Source organism: Delphinapterus leucas, chromosome 2, assembly GCF_059928025.1.
Source record: "Delphinapterus leucas isolate spDelLeu-1000000601 "Yukka" chromosome 2, BTC_Dleu_Yukka2, whole genome shotgun sequence".
Lineage (NCBI taxonomy): Eukaryota > Metazoa > Chordata > Mammalia > Artiodactyla > Monodontidae > Delphinapterus > Delphinapterus leucas.
Window position 1 is genome coordinate 166,506,827 of NC_143130.1, and position 23,352 is coordinate 166,530,178.

The 23,352-nt window shown below is 35.8% G+C and overlaps 1 protein-coding gene across 1 annotated transcript in view; it reads right to left on the reverse strand.

Moving 5' to 3' along the window:
* EML5 (EMAP like 5) overlaps positions 1-23,352 on the reverse strand; it is a 159,088-nt gene that overhangs the window by 95,336 nt on the left and 40,400 nt on the right. The window contains exons 3-7 of the mRNA XM_089906279.1: positions 23,190-23,288; positions 21,295-21,363; positions 19,712-19,897; positions 17,698-17,833; positions 16,193-16,394 (exon numbers count right to left, since the gene is read on the reverse strand). Of these exons, the coding sequence (XP_089762405.1) occupies positions 16,193-16,394; positions 17,698-17,833; positions 19,712-19,897; positions 21,295-21,363; positions 23,190-23,288 (692 nt within the window). The remainder of the gene's footprint in view (positions 1-16,192; positions 16,395-17,697; positions 17,834-19,711; positions 19,898-21,294; positions 21,364-23,189; positions 23,289-23,352) is intronic.

Consider the following 23,352-nt stretch of genomic DNA (forward strand, 5'->3'; position numbering starts at 1 on the left):
CTGTTTGTATCACCTTTAATTTCTTTCATCACTACCTTATAGTTTTCGGCATACAGGTCTTTTGTCTCCTTAGGCAGGTTTATTCCTAGATATTTTATTCTTTCTGTTGCAAGGGTAAATGGGAGTGTTTCCTTAATTTCTCTTCCAGATTTTCATCATTATTGTACAGGAATGAAAGAAATTTCTGTGCATTAATTGTGTATCCTGCTACTTTACCAAATTCATTGATTAGCTCTAGTAGTTTTCTGGTAGTATCTTTAGGATTCTCTACGTACAGTATCATGTCATCTGCAAACAATGAGAGTTTTACTTCTTCTTTTCTGATTTGGATTCCTTTTATTTCTTTTTCTTCTCTGACTGCTGTGGCTAAAACTTCCAAAACCATGTTGAATATTAGTGGTGAGAGTGGGCAACCTTGTCTTGTTCCTGATCTTAGTGAAAATGGTTTCAGTTTTTCACCATTGAGAATGATGTTGGCTGTGGCTCTGTCATATATGGCCTTAATTATGTTGAGGTAAGTTCCCTCTATGCGTACTTTCTCGAGAGTTTTTATCATAAATGGGTGTTGAATTTTGTTGAAAGCTTTTTCTGCACCTACTGAGATGATGATATGGTTTTTCTCCTTCAATTTGTGAATATGGTGTATCACATTGATTGATTTACTATACTGAAGAATCCTTGCATTCCCGGGATAAACCCCACTTGATTATGGTGTATGATCCTTTTAATGTGCTGCTGGATTCTGTTTGCTAGTATTTTGTTAAGGAGTTTTGCATCTATGTTCATCAGTGCTGCGGGCCTGTAGTTTTCCTTTTTTGTGCCATCTTTGTGTGGTTTTGGTAGCAGGGTGATTGTGGCCTCATAGAATGAGTTTGGGAATGTTCCTCCCTCTGTTATATTTTGGAAGAGTTTGAGAAGGATAGGTGTTAGCTCTTCTCTAAATGTTTGATAGAATTCTCCTGTGAAGTCATCTTGTCCAGGGCTTTTGTTTGTTGGAAAATTTTTAATCACCGTTTCAATTTCAGTGCTTGTGATTGGTCTGTTTATATTTTCTATTTCTTCCTCATTCAGCCTCAGAAGATTGTGCTTTTCTAAGAATTTGTCCATTTCCTTCAGGTTGCCCATTTTATTGGCATATAGTTGCTTGTAGTAATCTCTCATGATCCTTTGTATTTCTGCAGTGTCAGTTGTTACTTCTCCTTTTTCATTTCTAATTCTGCTGATTTGAGTCTTCTCCCTTTTTTTCTTGATGAGTCTGGCTAATGGTTTACCAATTTTGTTTATCTTTTCAAAGAACCAGCTTTTAGTTTTATTGATCTTTGCTGTCATTTCCTTCATTTCTTTTTCATTTATTTCTGATCTGATCTTTATGATTTCTTTCCTTCTGCTGACTTTGGGGTTTTTTTTGTTCTTCTTTCTCTAATTGCTTCAGGTGTAAGGTTAGGTTGTTTATTTGAGATTTTTCTTGTTCCATGAGGTAGGATTATATTGCTATAAACTTCCCTCTTAGAACTGCTTTTGGTGCATCCCACAGGTTTTGGGTTGTCGTGTTTTCATTGTCATTTGTTCCTAGGTATTTTTTGATTTCCTCTTTGATTTCTTCAGTGATCTCTTGGTTATACAGTAGTGTATTGTTTAGTCTCCATGTTTTGTTTTTTTTTTCCAGATTTTTTCCTGTAATTGGTATCTAGTCTCATAGCACTGTGGTCAGAAAAGATACTTGATACGATTTCAATTTTCTGAAATTTACCAAGGCTTGACTTGTGACCCAAGATATGATCTATCCTGGAGAATGTTCCATGATCACTTGAGAGGAGAGTGTAATCTGCTGTTTTTGGATGGAATGTCCTATAAGTATCAATTAAATCCATCTTGGTTAATGCATCATTTAAAGCTTGTGTTTCCTTATTTATTTTCATTTTGGATCATCTGTCCTTTGGTGAAAGTGGGGTGTTAAAGTCCCCTACTATTATTGTGTTATTGTCGATTTCCCCTTTTATGGCTGTTAGCATTTGCCTTATGTATTGAGGTGCTCCTATGTTGGGTGTGTAAATATTTACAATTCTTATATCTTCTTCTCGGATTGATCCCTTGATCATTATGTAGTGTCCTTCTTTGTCTCTTGTAATAGTCTTTATTTTAAAGTCTATTTTGTCTGATATGAGAATTGCTACTACAGCTTTCTTTTGATTTCCATTTGCATGGAATATCTTTTTCCATCCCCTCACTTTCAGTCTGTATGTGTCCCTAGGTCTGAAGTGGGTCTCTTGTAGTCAGCATATATATGGGTCTTGTTTTTGTATCCATTCAGCCAGTCTGTGTCTTTTGGTTGGAACACTTAATCCATTTACATTGAAGGCAATTATCGATATGTATGTTCCTATTACCATTTACTTAATTGTTCTGGGTTTTTATTGTAAGTCTTTTCCTTCTCTTGTGTTTCCTGCCTAGAGAAGTTCCTTTAGCATTTGTTGTACAGCTGGTTTTGTGGTGCTGAATTCTCTTAGCTTTTGCTTGTCTGTAAAGATTTTAATTTCTCTGTCGAACCTGAATGAGATCCTTGCTGAGTAGAGTAATCTTGGTTGTAGGTTTTTCCCTTTCGTCACTTTAAATATGTCCTGCCACTGCCTTCTGGCTTTCAGAGTTTCTGCTGAAAGATCAGTTGTTAACCTTATGGGGATTCCCTTGTATGTTAATTGTTGATTTTCCCTTGCTGTTTTTAATTTTTCTTTGTATTTAATTTTTGATAATTTGATTAATATGTTTCTTGTCTTATGTATTGAGGTGCATGTTTCTCCCTGGATTTATCCTGTATGGGACTCACTGCACCTCTTGGACTTGATTGACTATTTCCTTTCCCATATTAGGGAAGTTTTCAACTATAATCTCTTCAAATATTTTCTCAGTCCCTTTCTTTTTCTATTCTTCTGGGACCCCCTATAATTCATATGTTGCATTTAATGTTGTCCCAGAGGTCTCTGAGACTGTCCTCATTTCTTTTCATTCTTTTTTCTTAATTCTGCTCTGCAGTAGTTATTTCCACTATTTTATCTTTTAGGTCACTTACCCGTTCTTCTGCCTCAGTTATTCTGCTATTGATTCCTTCTAGAGAATTTTTAATTTCATTTATTGTTTTGTTCATCATTGTTTGTTTGCTCTTTAGTTCTTCTAGGTCCTTGTTAAACGTTTCTTGTATTTTCTCCATTCTATTTCCAAGATTTCGGATCACCTTTACTATCATTACTCTGATTTCTTTTTCAGGTAGACTGCCTATTTTCTCTTCAGTTGTTTGTTCTGGTGGGTTTTTACCTTGCTCCTTCATCTGCTGTATATTTCTCTGTCTTCTCATTTTGCTTAACTTACTGTGTTTGGGGTCTCATTTTTGCAGGCTGCGGGTTTGTAGTTCCCATTGTTTTTGATGTCTGCCCCCAATGGATGAGGATGGTTCAGTGGCTTGTGTAGGCTTCCTGGTGAAGTGGACTGGTGCCTGTGTTCTGATGGATGAGGCTGGATCTTGTCTCTCTGGTGTGCAGGGCTGTGTCCGGCAGTGTGTTTTGGGGTGTCTATGAACTTATAATTTTAGGCGGCCTCCCTGCTAATGGGTGGGGTTGTGTTCCTGTCTTGCTAGTTGTTTAGCATGGGGTATCCAGCACTGTAGCTTGCTGGTTGTTGGGTGGAGCTGGGTCTTATCGTTGAGACGGAGATCTCTGGGAGAGCTCTTGCCAAATGATATTACATGGGGCCAGGAGGTCTCTGGTGGTCCAATGTCCTGAACTCGGCTCTCCCACCTCCAAGGCTCAGGTCTGACAGCCAGCCAGAGCACCAAGACCTTGTCAGCCATATGGCTATTTTGGACTCAGCCGAATATGGAGCAAAGCAACAAAATGGAGTGGATCAGTGACTCTCAATTTTTAGGGCATCAGAACCACTTGGAGGGCTTGTGAAAACACAGATCGCTGGGCTGCACCTCAGAATTTCTGGTCCAGAATTTTTCATTCAGACTTTTCTAATTCTGACCTTTTGGCCTAGAGAAAAGTTTGACTGTTTCTGAGCTGCCTGGCTCTGCAGAACGTTGCTCTCTCCCCAGCTCTAGGAATATTCTTCTGCCTTCCTCACTGGGGGCTGTGGGAGGATGAGCTGGGGCCCTGTACTCCCAATTAGCCAGATGAGGAAACTGAAGTTGAGAGCAACCAGAAAACTTGCCCCAGGTACACAGGGTGTAAGAAGTAGACTCGGGTGCCAAATCAAGTCCTCTACCAACAGGGCCACTGTCATGCTGCCTCTTCTTGCCTTGAAGATAATGAAGCAGAGTCTCCGGTCCAGGTGGTCTCAACATCACATTACTCTCTGAAGGCGAGTCCTCGGAACCAGCTCCTACTGTGGGAGCCGTGGGCAGAATACCAGAATCTTTTATTTTTAAGATGATGTTATAACATTAATTTTTTCCAATCATTCATTTTAGGTGGATGATTTCTACCCTGATTAAAGGCGAGATACATATATAGTATAGTGGTGTATGGTATACACCATATATAGTCTTTTAAGAATAACACTTCGGTTTATGCAAATTTAGTCTTTTCCAGACCCTAATGTTAGAAAACTGTAACAAGAAGTAAAAAATGCCCATTGTTTGAAAGTTAAGTATTACACTTCCAAATAACATAAAGGACAAAGACCAAAATTCTAATGAAAACTCGTAACATTTTAGAAGTAAATTACAACAGAAGTATTTCATATCAAAACTTGTGGGATATAGCTGAAATAGTACTTAGGGAGAAATTTAAATGCAGATATTATCAAAATAAAGGCTACAACTTAATGAACGAGCATCTACTCTAAAAGGTTAGGAAAAGATCAGCAAAACTAAGTATATTTTTAAACATTTTATAGCAGTATCTTATTTTTTAAAATTCTGTTTGTTTTTGCTGTTTTCTATGAATTTGTATATTGTTTCTATATCCAGGAATTTTGCTAAATTCTCTTTTTAATTCCAATAATTTCTCTGTATTTTCCTTTTAATTCTCTACATATACAATTATAACACCTGCAAATGACAGTTGTTTCTTCTTTTCTATTCAAAAATCTCTCTCTCTCTCTCTCTATATATATATATACATCTATTGAAAATATATACACATATACATATATATATACACATATATATATATTTAGGCTCACTGTGCTGACAAACACTTCTAGTCTGTAGCTGAATATAATGGTGAAGAATAAAATAATGAAAAATATAATGGTGAAAGTGGGCACCATTTTCTTCTTCCTCATTTTAAAGGAAAACTTTCAGTGTTTCAACATTAAACATGATACTTCCTGATGACTTTCTTTGCCCACAGATTGTGGGCCACACTGGGCCCACTGCCTGCCTTTGTATAGTCTACAAGCTAAGAATGGTTTTGCATTTTTTTAATTGAAGTATAGTTGATTTACAATATTGTGTTAGTTTCAGGTATACAGCATAGTGATTCAGTTATTATTTTTTTTCAGATTATATTCCATTATAGGTTATTATAAGATATTGAATATAATTCCCTGTGCTATACAGTAAATTCTTATTGCTTATTTTATGTAGAGTGGTTTGTATGTGGTAATACCATACTCCTAATTTGTCCCCCGACCCGCTTTGGTGACCATAAGCTTCTTTCTTTTTTTTTAAATAAATAAATAAATTTATTTATTAATAATTTTATTTATTATTTATTGTATTATTTATTAAATTTATTAAATTTATTCAAATAAATTTATTTATTTTTGGCTGCATTGGGTCTTTGTTGCTGCACACGGGCTTTCTCTAGTTGCAGTGAGCGGGGGCTGCTCTTCGTTGTGGTACAAGGGCTTCTCATCACAGTGGCTTCTCTTGTTGTGGAGCACAGGCTCTAGGTGCTCAGGCTTCAGTAGTTGTGGCACGTGGGCTCAGTAGAAAACAGAAAATTCTCTGATTTATGTCAGAGAATGTTATGCCTATGTTCTCTTCTAGGAGTTTTATGGTATTGTGTCTTACACTTAGGTTTTTAAACCATTTTGAATTTATTTTTATATATGTTGTCAGGGAATGTTCTAATTTTATTAATTTACATGTAGCTGTCCAGCTTTCCTAATATCACCTGTTGAAGAGATTATCTTTCCTCCATTGTATATTCTTGTCTCCTTTGTTGTAGACTGACCACAGGTGCATAGTTTATTCCTGGGTTCTCTATTCGATTCCATTGATCTATATGTCTGTTTTTGTGTCAATCGCATGCTGTTTTGATTACTGCAGCTTTGTAGTATAGTCTGAAGTCTGCAAGGATTATACCTCCAGCTTTGTTCTTTTTTTCTCAGGATTTCTTTGGCAATTCTGGGTCTTTTGTGGTTCCGTATACATTTTAGGATTATTTGTTCTAGTTCTGTGAAAAATGTCATAGGTATTTTGATAGGGATTGCATTTAATCTGTAGATTGCTTTGGGTAGTATGGACATTTTTAACAATATTAATTTTTCCAATCCAAAAGCATGGTATATTTTTCCATTTCTTTGAATCATCTTCAATTTCCTTTTTCAATATTTTGTACTTCTCAGTGCATAGGTCTTTCACCTCCTCCATTAAGCTTATTCCTAGTTATTTTTTCTTTGATGATTTTAAATGGAATTTAAAAAAAATTTTTCTTTCTGATATTTCATTATTAGTATAAAGAAATGCAACAGATTTCTGTATATTAATCTTGTATCCTGCTACCATGATAAATTCATTTATTAGTTCTAATAGTTTTTGTGTGAAGACTTCAGGGTTCTCTATGTAGAGTATCATGTCATTTGCAAATAGTTACAGTTTTATCTCTTCCTTTATAATTTGGATACCTCATTTCTTTTTCTTGTCTGATTTCTGTGGCTAGGACTTCCAATACTATGTTGAATAGAAGTGGTGAGATTGGGCATCCTTGTCTTGTTTTTGAATTTAGTGGGAAAGCATTTAGCTTTTCACTGTTGAGTATTACATTGGCTGTAGGCTTGTTATAAGCAGCTTTTATTATGTTGAGATATGTTCCCTCTATACCCACTTTGGTGAGAGTTTTTATCATGAATGGATACTGAATTTTTTTAAATGCTTTTTCTGCATCTGTTGAGTTGATCATGTGGTTTTTGTCTTTTCTTTTGTTAATATAGTGCATCACAATGATTAATTTGAGTATGCTGAACTATCCTTGTGACCCTGGAATGAATCCAATTTGATCATGGTGTATGATCCTTTTAATGTATTGCTGGATTCGGTTTGCTAATATTTTGTTGAGGATTTTTGCATCTGTATTCATCAAAGATTATCGACTGGTAATTTTTTTCCTGTAGTGTCTCTGTCTGGTTTTGGTATCTGGGCGATGGTTGCCCCACAGAATTAATTTGGGAATGTTCCCTTCTCTTCAGTTTTTTGGAATAGTTTGAGAAGGACAGGTATAAATTCCTTGTATGTTTGGTAGAATTCCCCAGTGAAGCCATCTGGTCCTAGACTTTGGTTTGCAGGGAGGCTGGTTTTTTGTTTTTGTTTTTACTACAGATTCTATCTCACTTCTAGTGATTGGTATGTTCAAATTATGTGTTTCTTCTTGATTCAGTTATAGCAGTTATGCTTCTAGAAACTTGTCCATTTCTTCTAGGTTGTCCAATTTGTTGGCATGTAACTGTTCATAGTATGCTCTTATGATTTTTTAGTATTTCTGTGGTATCAGTTGCTATTTCTCCTCTTTCATTTCTTATTTTGTTTAGTTGGATCCTCTTTTCTTCTTGGTGAGTCTGCCTGGAGGTTTGTCAATTTTGTTCATCTTTTCAAAATACCAGCTCTTGGTTTTACTGATCTATTGGTTTTTTGATCTCTATTTATTTCCTCTCTGATCTTTATTATTTCCTTCCTTCTGCTGACTTTGGGTTTTGTTTGTTCTTTTTCCAATTCTTTTAGTTGGTAGGTTAGGTTCTTTGAGATTTTTCCTGTTTCTTGAATAAGGCCTGTATCACTATAAACTTCCCTCCTAGAACTGTTTTTGCTGCATCCATAGATTCTGTAAAGTTGTGTTTTCATTTTTGTTTGTCTCTACGTATTTTATGATTTCTTCTTTGATTTCATTATTGACGCATTGGATTTTTAGTAGCATGTTGTTTAGTATCCAAGTGGTTGTTCTTTTCCTGTTTTTCATTCTGTGGTTGATTTCTAGTTTCATACTGTTGTGGTCAGAAAAAATGCTTGAAATAATTTCTATTCTCTTAAATTTACTGAGGCTTGTTTTCTGACCTAATGTGTGGTCCATCCTAAAGAACATTCCATGCACAACTGGAAAGAAAGTGTACTCTTTTTTGGATGTAGTGTCCTGTAGATATTAATTAAGTCCAACTAATCTACTACGTCATTTAGGACCTCTGTTGCCTTATTAGTTTTCTGTCTGGATGATCTGTCCATTGATGTCAGTGGAGTGTTAAAGTCTCCTACTATTATTGTGTTATTGTCAATTTCTCCCTTTATGTCTGTATTTGTTTTATATATGTAGGTGCTCCTATATTGGGAGCATGTATGTTAATGAGTATAATATTCTCCTATTGTACTGATTCCTTTATCACTATACAATGCCCTTCTTTATCTTTCTATTTATTTATTTATTTATTTGGTTGTACCGGTTCTTAGTTTCAGCAGGCAGACTCCTTAGTTGCAGCCTGCCTGGTCCTTAGTTGCAGCACGTGGGCTACTTAGTTGCAGCAGGTGGGCTCCTTAGTTGCGGCTTGCCGGCTCCTTAGTTGTGGCACATGGGCTCCTTAGCTGTGGCTCAACAGCTCCTTAGTTGTGGCATGCAGCCTCCTTAGTTGTGGCATGTGAACTCTTAGTTGTGGCATGCATGTGGGATCTAGTTCCCTGACCAGGGATTGAAACCGGGCCCCCTGCACTGGAAGGTGAAGTCTTAACCACTGGACTGCCAGCAAAGTCCCCCTATTACATGTTTTTGATTTGTGGTTACCACAGAGTTCTAGTGTGTTGACTCATAACTATATCTACTTGCTTTAAACTGACAGTCATTCAAGTTCAAACACATTATACAAGATCTACATTTTATATTCCCCTCCCCCACATTTCATAATTTTGATGTTCTATTTTACATTTTCATGCTTTTTACTGTTTATTATAATCATAATCACTTATACAATTTTTTTTTTACTGTTTTTTCATCTACATCTTGCTCATTTAAGTGACCTTCAATCCTTACTATATATTGCCTTTCCTATTGTGATTTTTCCCTTTCCTATAGATTCTTGCTTCTTTTCTATTTAGAGAAGCTCCTTCAATATTTCTTTCAGGATAGGTGTAGTATTGCTGAAATCTTCTAATTTTTCCTTGTCTGAGAAATTCTTTATCCCTCCTTCTATTCTAAATGATAATCTTGCTGGGTAGAGTATCCTAGGTTGCAGGTTTTTCCCTCAGGACTTTGAATATGTCATGTTATTCCATTCTGGCCTGCAAAGTTTCTGCAGAGAAATCAGTGTTATCTTTATGGAAGTTCCCTTGTAATGGACTCTTTGTTTTTCTCTTGCTGTATTTAGAACCCTCTCTTTAACTTTTACCATTTTAATTATGATATGTCTACATGTGGGTCTGTTTGGGACCCTCTGTGCTTCCTGTACCTGTGTATGTTTCCTTCTTTAGGTTTGGGAAGTTTTCAGCTATAATTTCTTTAAATACATTTTCGATCCCCTTCTCTCCCATTTCTCCTTCTGGAACTTCTATTATGCATAGTTTGGCACATTTTATATTATCCCATAGGCCTCATATATTGCTTTTTTTTTTTCATTTGTCTTTCTCTCTGCTGTTCTGATTGGGTGGTGTCCATTAATTAATCTTCCAGATCACTTATTCATTCTTCTGTGTCATTTAGTTGGCTATTTGTTGCTTCTAGACTGGTTTTTACCTCAGCAATTGAGTTGTCCTTTTGTTTTTTTTGAATTGTCTATTTTTGACTGGTTTATCTTTACAGTTTCTAGTTCCTTGTTACAGTGATCTGCTTTCCTATCAATAATCCTTCTTAATTCAGTTAGCATTTTTATTACCACCTTTTTGAACTTGGGGTCTGGTAGACTGGTGAGCTCTCTTTCATTATTTGTTCTTTCAGGGAATTGCTCTTGTTCTTTCAGTTGGGAGTTGTTCGTCTGCCTTTTCATTTTACTTAACTTTCTCTGTCTCTATGAATTTAGGAGAGACTGTTATTGACTACAATCTTATAGGGATGTTTTTATGTGGGAGTGTCCCTGTGCAGACTATGTGTGTCCAATGCCTTTGGTGCAAGGGATGGTTTTGGTGTGAATGCCAGCCACATCTTTCCTCAGGGTATGCTGGCCATTATCATCTTGATCGAGAGGGGGTGGGGGTGGGGGGGAGGGGGGTGGCAGTTCGTGCTGGAGGATCTAAAGCCTGTTCAGGGCATAAGGCAGGACTCCCTCTCTGCTCCATGGCTATTGCCACCCTGTCAGGGACAGGGTCTGCTCCTCAGTTGTTGGAGTAGAAGCCCTGAGGGTCAGGCTTGACCGGGCTCTGTTGCCCCTGAGTGTGTGCCCTGCCCCAAAGGAAGTGAGTGCTGAAGCAAATGAGGCCTGTGCACTCACAGAGGACCTACATGCCGCCTGTGTAGGCATCTGCGGCTCCACTTAGAAGCAGGCCGAGGTTGCATCCTTCCTCTGTTGTGTTCGTCCCAGATCTAGCACAAGGCTGTAGTGTGGAGTAGGCTGGGGGTCAGGGTACTGTGGCTGCAGGAATTGAGGCTGCACTGCTGCCAGAGATAGGGGCTGCCTCTGTGGCAGTCTTCTCCCAGGACTTGTCTGCCCCAGATCTAACGCTAATCTGCAGTGTGCAGTGAGTGGCAACAGGGCACTCTCACTGGGAGACCAACTGCTGCATGCTCCTGTGTGGGCTGACAAGGGTCACTGCCACCCCAGGCCCACAGTCTGTCTCTGCGTCTTTTCCCAGAGCCTGGTTGGCCCAGATCTCATGCCAGGCTGTGGTATGGAGCAAGCGGGGCCAGGGTGTTTGCCCCATTCAGACTGGGGAGTATGGTGAGGTGGCAGACACCAGTGCAGGGCTCTCTCCACCCTGACTATTGGCAAGTCAGCATGTGCACGCTCCTTGCAAGTAGAGTCTAGGCTGCTCAAGCCCCTCTGTCTGTCCCAGTGGTTCTCCCAGAAGGTAAGGGGGCTTGTCTCCTCTGCGCAGGATCTTAGGACTGGGATGCCCAGATTGTAGCTCAACCTGCTTGCTCTCCAGGGCAAGGCTCCTTCCATGCAGACCTTCTCCTTTCAGATCCTTCCCAGGGGTGCAGGTCCTGACCTGATATCTTTTTTTTCCATCCTACCCAGTTATAGGAAAATATTTCTTGCAGCTTTGGTTGTATGGGAGTTCTTCTGTCAGTTTCCAGTTAGTTTTCCATGAGAATTACTCCACATGTAGATGTATTTTTGACGTGTTTGTGGGGGAAGGTGAGCTCCACGTCTTCCTACTCTGCCATCTTGATCCCCCTCCTTGCTTTTACATTTTTAAACGGTTGAAAAAATTTTTCAAAGAATGACATTTTGAGACATGAGAAAATTACATGAAATTCAAATTTCAGTGTCCATAGATCAATTTTTATGGGAACACAGCCACACTGGTTTGTTTTCATATTGTCTATGGCTGCTTTCATACTACAGAGGTGGACCTGAGCGCTTGCAAAACAGACAGTAGATGGTATGTGACACAGATCACCTTGCACTACTTTGGTGCTCTACAAATTGCAGTGACACAATTATAACCTGATAGAATTCTGAGTCCTATGTGTATTGTCACATCATGGCATTTTATTATTTTTTATTTCCAGCAGAAACCCATCATGTCAAAACAAGAGAAAAAAAAGAGAAAAGTGAACTTCGAATGTTGTGTTTTTAAGGCACAGTGGAGTGTGGATTACACCGCTATTGAATTAGATGGTAATGCATTATGTTTATTATGCAATGACAGAATACAAAGATACATTAACATTACCAGACTAAGTACTCATCACAATATTTTCAACTCACAGGAGAGCAATGGTCAGAAAAATCAGAAATTTAAAATTATAGCAGAATGAGGTTTTACTTACAAAAGTAAGTTTCTGAGTGGCTCATTTGTTAGACAAGCAAAGAAAGCTGTCTATTGGTAATGGATTAACTAAATCATTTTAGATTGCAGTAGCTGAAGAAATGTGTCCAAAAAAAAACTTGTTTAAGACAATTAGCCTTTTGGCAAGAACAGTTGCTTAAAGAGTTGAGTGTGTTGGGAATAACACCAACAGTTAATTTAAAACAAGGCAAATACTTTTGAGTGGTTTTCTTTGAGTCTTGGTAAGTCAACAGATGTTACTAATACAACTCAGTTGTTTATTTGACGAGTCAATGGCAAGTTTGAAGTGATAAAGAATTAGCTTCTACGAATAGTTTGCATGAAACAACTACAGGCTAGAATATTTTCAAAGACATTAGTGAGAAAGCAGTAATCCAATACAATGTATTTTTACACCACACTGGGGTATAAAAATATGTATGGGGAAAAATGGCTTGGACAAATTTACAAATTTACTTAAAAATGTAAGTTGTTTAAAGCCTATGAGTATTCACTGTATTATTCTTTTGCAAGTATTTTGCGTGCACACACACACACACACACTTGAATCATGTGTTTTAGAACCAATAGTGTTAATGGTGAACTTCATTTTCTCCAGTGGATTTAACCATTACTGTTTCTGAGTTTTTATCAGGAACAGTAGCTAAAAATCCTGACTTGCCCACACAGCAGGTTGATGGCTTAGCAATGGTAAAGTTTTATTATGATATTCTGATCTCAGAGCCAAGACTGAAATTTTTCTAAATCAAAATTGCCCTCAACTACCATTATTATTATTATTATTATTATTTTGGCTGTGCTGCATGGCATGTGGGATCTTACTTCCCTGACCAGGGATCAAACCTGTGCCCCCTGCATCAGGAGCACATACTCTTAACCACTGGATTGCCAGGGAACTCCCTCAACTACCATTATTAAACACTGAATGGCTTTAGAAATTATCTTTTGCTGCACATTTGATACTGTTTCTTAATAAATTCAACCTAAAATTATAAGGCAAAAGCAGAACTTATTTGAAACCGTTGGAAGGAAGGAAGAGGAGGAAGGGAGGGAGGGAGAAAAGAAAAGAAACAACAGGCCCAAAATGGAGTCACTTGTGCTAAGCCTCACATCAACAAACCAAAACTTAATAACTAACCTAACTGCAGTTTCAGCTTCTCCTAAGAGTGGAATTTTAAACCAATCAGTCTGGAATTTCCTGATCAACAGTAATGAGGTAATCTGCATGATAGATTGATCACCCCCACCACCCCCACCCCCAACCCCCACCTCCCTCAAAGGAAGGTGACCTTGCCTGAAATAATCCTTTCGTTTTTGACTTTCTTGTCCCACTCTTTTTCTGCCTTCAAAAACCTTCCATTTTGTACAGCTCCTCAGAGCACTTCTCTACTTTCTAGATGGGATGCTGCCCAATTCATGAATCATTTAATAAAGCCATTTATTTAGGTCTTCAAATTTACTCAGCTGAATTTTGTTTTTTAAACAACACTGTGGTAAAGTTATTGGAACTATTAATGTTGTTTGAATAATAACATCAAGCTGCTTTATATACTTCCTGTGCTATCAAAACTTGAAACAAGAAGTAAGATCTCCATCCCCACATAAATCTGCAAGGGATATTTTTTCATAGCCTAATCTATAGTTCTAGCATGGTGTTTTGGACTACTCCCCTTGGGCAAGCCCTAGTCTTGACTTCTGCCCTTATGTCCCAGTAGAAAGCCATAAAGAGCCCAAGTTTAATCAAGGGAAGAAAAATGCCCTCAGTGCAAAAGTGGCTTTGGCCCACAACTGCTCCTAAATTCCCTTTTTTTTTTTCGCAACTTGTCTGATAGTTCCTTTAAACTGTTCAAAGAACAGTTTAAAGGTGATTTACATTTTAACCAGCATTTTTAGTTGTTTTCAAAGGAAGAGTTCTTTCTGAATAACTTGCCCACCAGTAATAGAAACAGAAGTCTGAGCAACTGTAAGCAGATAGAATAGTGAGTCTCCAGAGAAAGAGAACCAGGCACGGCCTTCTTGACAGGTCATTTTTGGCCTAGGTCATTTTGTGATCTAAGCCTGGCCACACTGCTTGTCCTTGTACAGGTCTCAGTAATTAATGACCTTAAGGAAACAAAAGAATGCAGAATCAAATGACTGTTATCAATAGCAAAGATAATAAATCAATTGTAAAATCTCCCAGTTCTGTTTCAGTGGTAAAGATTAGCCAGAAGTGCTCAACTACCAGATCAACTGGAACCTAATGGATGATGATTTTGACCTTTTCTGACCCTTGTGATTTCAATCAACTAAAGCTTGGACTCTGTTGACTTTTGCCCTAATTCTATGCTGAATTCTCTTCTGCCCAAGCCCCTTCATGAATATATGCCCTTATCTTAAAACTGCCCCAATTTTGCTATTCGGGGAGACACTGGTTTGGGAAAGGTCCCTGGTGTTCTCCTTACTTGCTTCAAGTAATATAAATCCTTCTCCCAATCTTTGGCTTGATTGTGTCTTTTGGTTTGACACCCACCAAGAGGTGAACCCAGTTTACAGGTAACACAGTTACTTTTTAAAGCACCAGTTGTCCTTTTTTCATAGTTATGCGGCAGCTAATGACAGCAGTCCTCCTAAAATGCAAGAAACTAAACAATAGATCCTAGCAAACCATGTGGGTGAAGTGTAGCCCCACAGAGAGTTTCTATGTGAACCCAGAGCTATGACATCTCCCACCTACATAAAACTAAGTAACACAGAGAGAGTAAATGGCATGATTGATTAACATACCATTTAAAATATCAGTAGTTATCTAGAAAGAATTAGGTTGCATCCCCACCTCACTTCTTATACTAAAGTAAACTTTACACAGATTAGGAGTTAAACATAAAAAATAAACCCACTAATGTACTAGAAAAATATACTGGAAAACTTTTTAACTTTAGGGAGGATTTCTCTATGCTAGAAAACTCAGAAGTCATAAAAGAAAATGCTGATAAATTCAGCTGCATAAAACAAAACAACAACAAAAACTTCTTCATAGCAAAAAACCTAAACATAGTAAAAAAGCAAGTAACAAAGACATCAAAGTGGAAAAAATACCTCAACTCACATCACTGACCAGTAGTTCCCAAACTTTAGTGTATATCACAGCTACCTGGAAAACCCCAAATTGGTGGATTTCTGATACAAGGTCCTGTATAATGCATGATAATTTGCATTTCTTACAAGTTCCCCTGTAATGCTGATGCTGCTGGTCCAGGAATCACACTTTAAAAACCACTCATAGACAAAAGGCTAATTGCTGCTTTCATATGTAGACAGGTATTAGATCCTATATTAAAATAATTAGAAAAAGACCAATGTACTAATGGAAAATACGCAAAGAGCTTGAACAGACAGGTCAAAGAAAAGGAAATACAACTGTCCTCCAAACGTATGAAAACATACTCAAGACCCCTCAGTATGAGAGAAAAGCATGTTTTCAAAACATAACAAGATATCATTTTTCACCTTTTGGGGTAATAATTAGTGCTGGCAAGGGTGTGGGAAAACAGGCACTGTCACACATTGCTGTCAGGTATGTAAATTGTTATTGCCTCTGTGTAAGGCATTATCTACCAAAATTTTAAACGCATATGTCTTTTGAACACTGTGAAGAATTTACCATAGAAATATTCATATTTACACATGTAAAAAATGGCAAAGGTATAAAGACATTTGCTGCAAGCAGTGTATTTAGAAGCACAATACTGGAAGAACCTAAACTCCCATCAATGATAGATTAATTGAATAAATTACAATACACAGTGGAATATTATATAGCTGTTAAAAAGGTAATCCTGTACATTTTGATATGGAACAAACTCCAACTTAGGTTTTTAAGAGAAAAACCCAAATATTATAAATAGTTGTTAATTCTATTAATTTTAAGCACCTATTATGTTCATTTGTTACACCATAAGCAGATAAAATTTTAAACTAAGGGTTTTTTTTTTTTAAGTTTTTCTTATGTTTCCCTAAGGACAAATTCAAATTCCAGCCTATGCAATTACTTTATGAATTGCTTACCTGACTGAACGATCATCACTTCCAGTCACGGCCAAAGGTTTAGTAGGATGGACGGCAAGTGCCCAAAGTTCACCTTCACAATGCCCTTGCATAATTAGGAAAGGTTTGTTTCTTTCATGCACCACTATTTCAAAAATTTCGCTGTCCTGTGTTCCAACTAGAATGTGGTCACCTCGCCAACAAACACTCCTTACAGACAAACCTAGTCAAATTGAATTGTATTTAAGATCAGTACTGTAATAACAGAATGCCAATCTGCCTAAACCACTGTTATTTTTTATACCTTAGATATAAGATAAAAGAAATCTGAAAGTCTTGGATCCACACATTTTCTTCATTTATCTGTACTGTTTTCTATGTGGACTATTTCTATTTTTATATACTTAATTTCTACCCATCCTTCAGGGAATACACTCTTCTTCCTTACTGGACAACATCAGTCATAAGTCTGATTACTTCCTCAGCCAAAGGCTTACAACAACAGTGTGCATCATCCACAGAGTAATTATTCAGAATTCAAGAACTGTATTATTTTTCTCTTATAATAATCTGACTTTTCTCATGTTTATATTTCATTTCTTCAATGTGCTCATAAAATCATTAAGAAGAGAGACTTCTACTTTTTCTATATACAATCCCTTTTGTAACCTCAGGAAAGCTAGTGTTTTCCTCAGTTTTCTCATCTATATAGTATGGTCAACATTAAGCTCCTGTGTAACTTACAATGTAAGAATCAAATAAGAAAAAGTGCCAAATTATTTTGTAAACTTTAAAGTACAATAATGCTCAGCAAAACTAATGAAAACAGTATAACAGTTAACACTGGATGATCGTTATGTGCCAGACACTTCTAAATATTTTACATATATTAGCTCATTTAATTCTCTGAAATAGCTACTCTTATTCTCATTTTACAGATGAGGTATGCAGCTCAAGGTCACACATCTAATACTTCCAGTCCTCTCTTATAATACCACACTAGTGTATAATACGTTTACTTTTATAGTGAAAGATTCTGTTTTATTACATCAATTTTTAAAAACCCTCCCAAAGAAAAAATTATCTCCTAATTGCTGACAAATTTGGATGAAGGAAAAACACATATACATGAATTTAAATAATCCTAAACAAAAGTTCCCCTAGCTCTCAACACACTATTTTCAACAGTTTATTTGCTAAACAGTTACATTTAGCATTCTAATAGTAAAATATTTTCAAAATTTAAGGTTACCAAAGTAAGTACCTATCACATCTCTCTGTAGGTCCCATTATAACAGGCATTAGACATGAAAAAAACCTCTGTCATAACACTAAACATAGATGGTCTTCAGGCAAAATTTCTCCTCTTCAGCAGAAGGATTTTAATTAAAATGTATACAGTATGAAGGAGCAAATATAAGTCTCATTTATTTTACAAAACATACTTTTAAGTTTACTGACAGAAACCGACAACCCTTGGTATATTTAGAATTTGCCTAGTAATGAGATATTTGTTTTGTTATTACCTTTGTACCCCTGGTCTGTCTCCCTGAGATCAATCACAGTTATTGGTTTAAAAGTTAAATCCCAAAGACGAATACAGCCATCTCTGCCACCAGTAGCAAAGCCTTCTTCACAAGCATTCATGCTAAAAATTCCCGCCTAGAAGAGGGAATAAAATAATTTAACAATATATACTTTTTAAGAAAATACACTATATATGATGGTAGAAATCCACTTAAAATTTTTTTGATATGGCATAGGAATAATCAAATACATCAGAAAACACAAAGGATAATCTAGAAACAAATTTATGCATATATAGGAACTCAATATGTGACCAAGGTGGTATTTAATGATATGGGCATAACATAAAAGAAAATTCAGTTAAACCTTATACCACATATAGAAATGAATTACACAAAAACAAAAACATGCAGACCAAATTCTAAACGTAAAACATGAAACAAATATATTAGAAGAGTCAGAACACTTATGTAACTTAGGGCTGTGAGAGAACTTTTTTTAAGCGTGGCAGGTTACCCACCAAGGCATAAAGGAAAAATTTCAATTTTTCATATGAGAAAAGATATCGTAAAAAAACAAACTGGGGAAATATTTGCATTGTGTATCACTGTCAAAAGGTTAATATCCCTAATATGAATAATATTGAATATGAATAAAGGAAAGAAAATCCAACAACAACAGTAACAAAAAAAGGTACAGGATAAGAAAAGCCAATTAATAGAAAAGGAAATTCAAGTACAGTTGACCCTTGAACAATGCAGGTGTTAGGGGTGCTGACCGTTGTGTAGTCGAAAATTCTAGTAAAACTTAGAATTGGACCTCCACATCCAAGGTTCTCCATATCTGCAAGTTCTGCGGTATCCATGGATTCAACCAACCACAAATTGTGTAGTACTACAGTATTTGCTATTGAAAATAATTTGCATACAAGTGGACCCTTGTAGTTCAAACCCATGTTATTCAAGGGTCAACTCTAGTCAATAAATACATGAAATTTCACAAATAGACAGGAAAGCAAACTAAAACAAATAGTTATTATTTTTCACTGAGAAGACAAGCAAAAATTTACAAGAGTGGACACAACCTCTGCTGATGAGTATGAGGAAGAAACTGGTATTTTTATATATTGATGGTGAAAATGTGAATTGCCACAACCTTTGTTAGAATCTGCTATTTCTGGTCTTTAGGCATTTTGCTTAAAGCAAGTCCTGCTCTAAGTGGTTCTTTAATATACTTAATATGTAATATATATTGAATAGTGATTCATATTAATATATGTAATCACTTTTCTACTTGAAATTGTCCTGCTACCAATATGGCAGCTCTGTGCTCTCTAGCTCCCCTCACTATGTGAGGGACTCAACTGCTAAAAAAGCCCAAATCAAAAAACACTAAAAGGTTTTTGTTTGTTTGTTTTTAAAACTTTTTTTGGCCATACCGCATGGCATGCGGGATCTTAGTTCCCCGACCAGGGATCGAACCCAGGACAGCCCGGGAAGTCCCTAAAAGGGACTAAACACTAAAAGGCTTTAACAACAGCTTTTTTTTTTTTCCTGATAACTTATTTATATGAAAATCTCATGAAGTACAAAAATTAAATTCCTTTGCCACTCACTTAATGAATCAATGATATAAAAATTAAAAAGTTAATTTTATCCTAGAGCTATCCCCAAATTTCCCACTGGTAAATTGGCTACAAAAGCACTAGTTTTATTCTAATGTGGTTAATCTAGGATACTTTTAGGTTAAATTTAACAAACTTTTTTTCAACAATGAAAAAGACACCATACTAAAGCAATGCTTTGAACAAAATAATAATTATACTAATTTAATTGCATAATGTTTCTTCATTGAAATCTTGAAAACAAATAGACAAATTAATTCAATTGTAATAGTAGTTTTCAAGTTACTGAATTGAACAGAAAGTCTGCTATATTATGGAACCTTTTGTTCTAAGACAAGAAGGTAAGTAATTAATACCTAAAAGTATTTAAAATATTTAAATATACTTACAGTATGAGCTCCTTGAATTGTTCGTATAAGATTAATTCCTTTCCAAACATATATATCCCCATTGAGTGCACCAGAATATGTTAATTCATCCCTTGCACAGGCCAGGCACAATATTGTCTGAAGGTCACCAGTCTTACCAAAGACCCCTCGTTTTGGGGTCAGAGCATTTCCACATAAACTCCAGAACTAAAAAGTACATAGTATAATCGAATTACCAAAGAATGCTCATAATATAACCAAAAACATTTCCAGTACTTTGATGCTATATTAGAGCAGCAGACTAGAAATTACCTAAGAAACTCCCTTATGATACAATAGCGCGTTCAATGTTCACATCCTCATCTTAGTGTTGTCATTAGCTATGTTATAGCAGATAAATCACTGTTTCAATCCTTACTGTAAGAATAAGGGGGGGTTGAACTAAACTATTTTAAAAATATGCTGTGTTTCCCTTAGGTTTCTGGAAAAAAAACGACATAATCTTTTAGACAGATTAAAAAGTTGGGAAGGGTTAGCAATGAAAATGAAGCTAATATTCATTTCTTCAGTCACACTGGCAGTCACATTTCAAACGCTCAAGAGTCACATCTAACTAGCGGTTACTCTATGGGACAGCACTGATGTGGATTCTAGAACAATGGTTCTTAACTCCTGCTGAGCATCAAAATCATTTGGATACCTGGGCTTCACTCTCCAGAGATTCTGTCTCAATTTATTTCAGTGGGGGTTCAGGTATATTGTGTCATTAATTTCCCCCAGGTGATTTTAATATGCAGCCAAAATTGAGAATCACTAATTTAGAAGAAAAAAATAGACTGAAATTGGGACTTACTGAAAGGAAGAGAACCAGCTATACTTATGCACAGAAATCACGGAGATTTTTAAATTTAAAAATCATACATTGATTAAAGCATTCATTAGCTATTTGAATGGATAAGTGATCATTTTTAGTTCTTTAAGGCTTCAGATTTTAAACTTAGATCTTTAGGTCTTAGAATAAGATCTTGAAGATCAGGTAAGATCTTTTAAGTACATAATATTAATAAATCATATTACTTTAAGTGGCAATTTACTTATTATAAAGTTGAACTTATTCTCTGGGCCTAACTTCTTTATGCAGAACTATCTAATGTGTATACTCCTGCCCTGCCCCATATTCATTTCTTTCTTTCTGCAAACATTAACTTTACCTGAATCCACATAAAAGAACAAAAACCCTCATCATGAAGATTTATGTTTGACTTCCCTATCTTCTTCCAAAAATGAACAAATCATTCCAAATGTGTATCTTTCTTATTTTTAAGCTTTACAAGTAAAGGAATTGCTCAGCTTTGAAAATATCAGAGAGCAACATACTAATAATCTCTTTTTCATCCACCTCTGTTTCTCTCTGTCTCTCTCTCACTGTCTCTCTCTCTCTCTCTATATATATATATATATATACCCACGCACGTATATATACACACACACAAATATGTGTGTGTGTGTGTGTGTGTGTGTATATCCTAAATTGTAGTGTGATGTGTGCTTAGTGGCAGAGAATAAGTAATCATGACTATTATAAAGCAAGACCCTTCTAGTACCTTGATATGTTTTACACCACAGCTGACCAGTTTATTTGGCTGGTACACATCCCAAGAAATATCAAATATCTGTAAACAAATCAGATTCATGGTTAAAATACTTATTTCCAGAATCATTTAAGAATCCTGTCCAAAAGCCCAAATAGCCCCAAACCCTACATATCATAAAACAATATTCCTCAATAAATAATAATCAGAACCCTACACTTCAAGATCCTATGAGAAATAAAGTATGTAAATGATAAGGAATAAAAACTATTTCTTAGTTTCTATGAACCATATGAAACTACTAGTGGAGTGAAAATTAACATCTCTTTCTAATTTTTAAAAAAATTTGGTCTATAAATAACAAGAATGATTCAACAGAAACAGGGAATGAGGCAGGTAAGTGCATAATTTCTAAAGAGGAAGATAATTAATAGAACATACACAACACTTATACAGCCAGAAATAGAGAACATTTTTGTAGCTTTCTATCACACAGAATTACTTACATAAAAGATCCAAACATTTATTTCACAGTAAAAATTCTGTTTCTAGTTTTCAGTTTTTTAAAATTGTTTATGGGTCAAACAAAACTAACTTGCATTTTGGAGATCCCCAGGCTTCATTTTTTTCTAAGGTTCCATAAATTATAAATACGCACAAACAATTTTTGTTACAAAATCAAACAAGAAAAAACCCAGCTGAAATAAAATATGCATTAAATATATACTTAATAATAAATGAAAGAAAAATTAATATTTGAAAAATAATCTCATAACAGATAAAAAACAATTCTGCTATCTGGTAGTCTTTACCATGTTTCTTTGATATCTGCCTGCATAATCACCTAATATGCTTACTACCTCTAAAAATTTACCAAGTGATAGTCTTTAGTGATAATGAAGAAAGAATACATCTTATAAATTAACATTTAACAACTCACCATACATTTAATATACAGATTAAATGAAAAACATACTGATGCACCTTTAAAATACTAACCACAAAAATACTTTTCAAAAATTCCAATGACAGTACCATTTTTCATAGTAATCAGTCTACTTACTAAGTCCAAAGTACCAAAGTGTGAAATGCTTTGATCTAAGTAAGTCAGAATACACAACTGTCTAATAAAATGTACCTAACACTTTAATAATTATCTAAATTGTGTTTGCGTATAACAGGCCCCTCTGAGAATCTGCTGAAAACCAAGTTTATTTTCCAAAATGCAAATACATTAAAATTTTTTATACAATTTTTACAGATTCATAGATTTTCCCCAAATAGAATCAACGACTGTAGCTCCTGTGTTGGTTCAGGTTAGGTGATTATGCAGACAGGTGTCAAAGAAACATGGTAAAGACTACCAGATAGCAGAATACAGCGGATACACCAAAAAATCAGACATTTTAAAGAGTTTAAGACAAAATATTCATTATATTAATTTCATACAACTTGGAATAAGGAATTTATTTTTAACAAGTTTCCAAAGTGAAAAATGTTAGGTCTCTAACATAATTTCAAATTCATACGTGCAACAGTATTCACCTTAACTATGATGCATATGTAATAAATCAGTGATAAATCAAACTGAATAATAAATAGAGCCTAGGCATGAACCATTCAATTTTTAAATTTAGGTTTGAATAACTTAAAACTCATCATTTTTGCCAAAGCAAACACTGGGTTAAAGGTTTTATGCTAAAACTATACATATCAAGTCATGTTTTTGAGTACCACAATACATATACGCATTCTAAAATTTTATGAGTATTTATAACTGCATTTAAAATTTTAAATTACACATGAGCAATTGGCAATAACAAAACACAGAAACATAAAATCTCCTGACTCTTCTCTGGCTTTTTCCCACGCAGTACCCATGAGAAACTCCAAAGGAGAATACTTACTCTATCTGTGTGACCTGGAGCCATAGATAACATTTTTCCTCTTTTCCAATCCCAAACGCAAACTGCATTCTTTGAATCAAGTCCAACTGAAACCAAGCGCTGAATTATGTCCAAGAAGACCAGGGAGCAGGGGGAATAAAAAAGTAAACAAATAAAAAAGGAA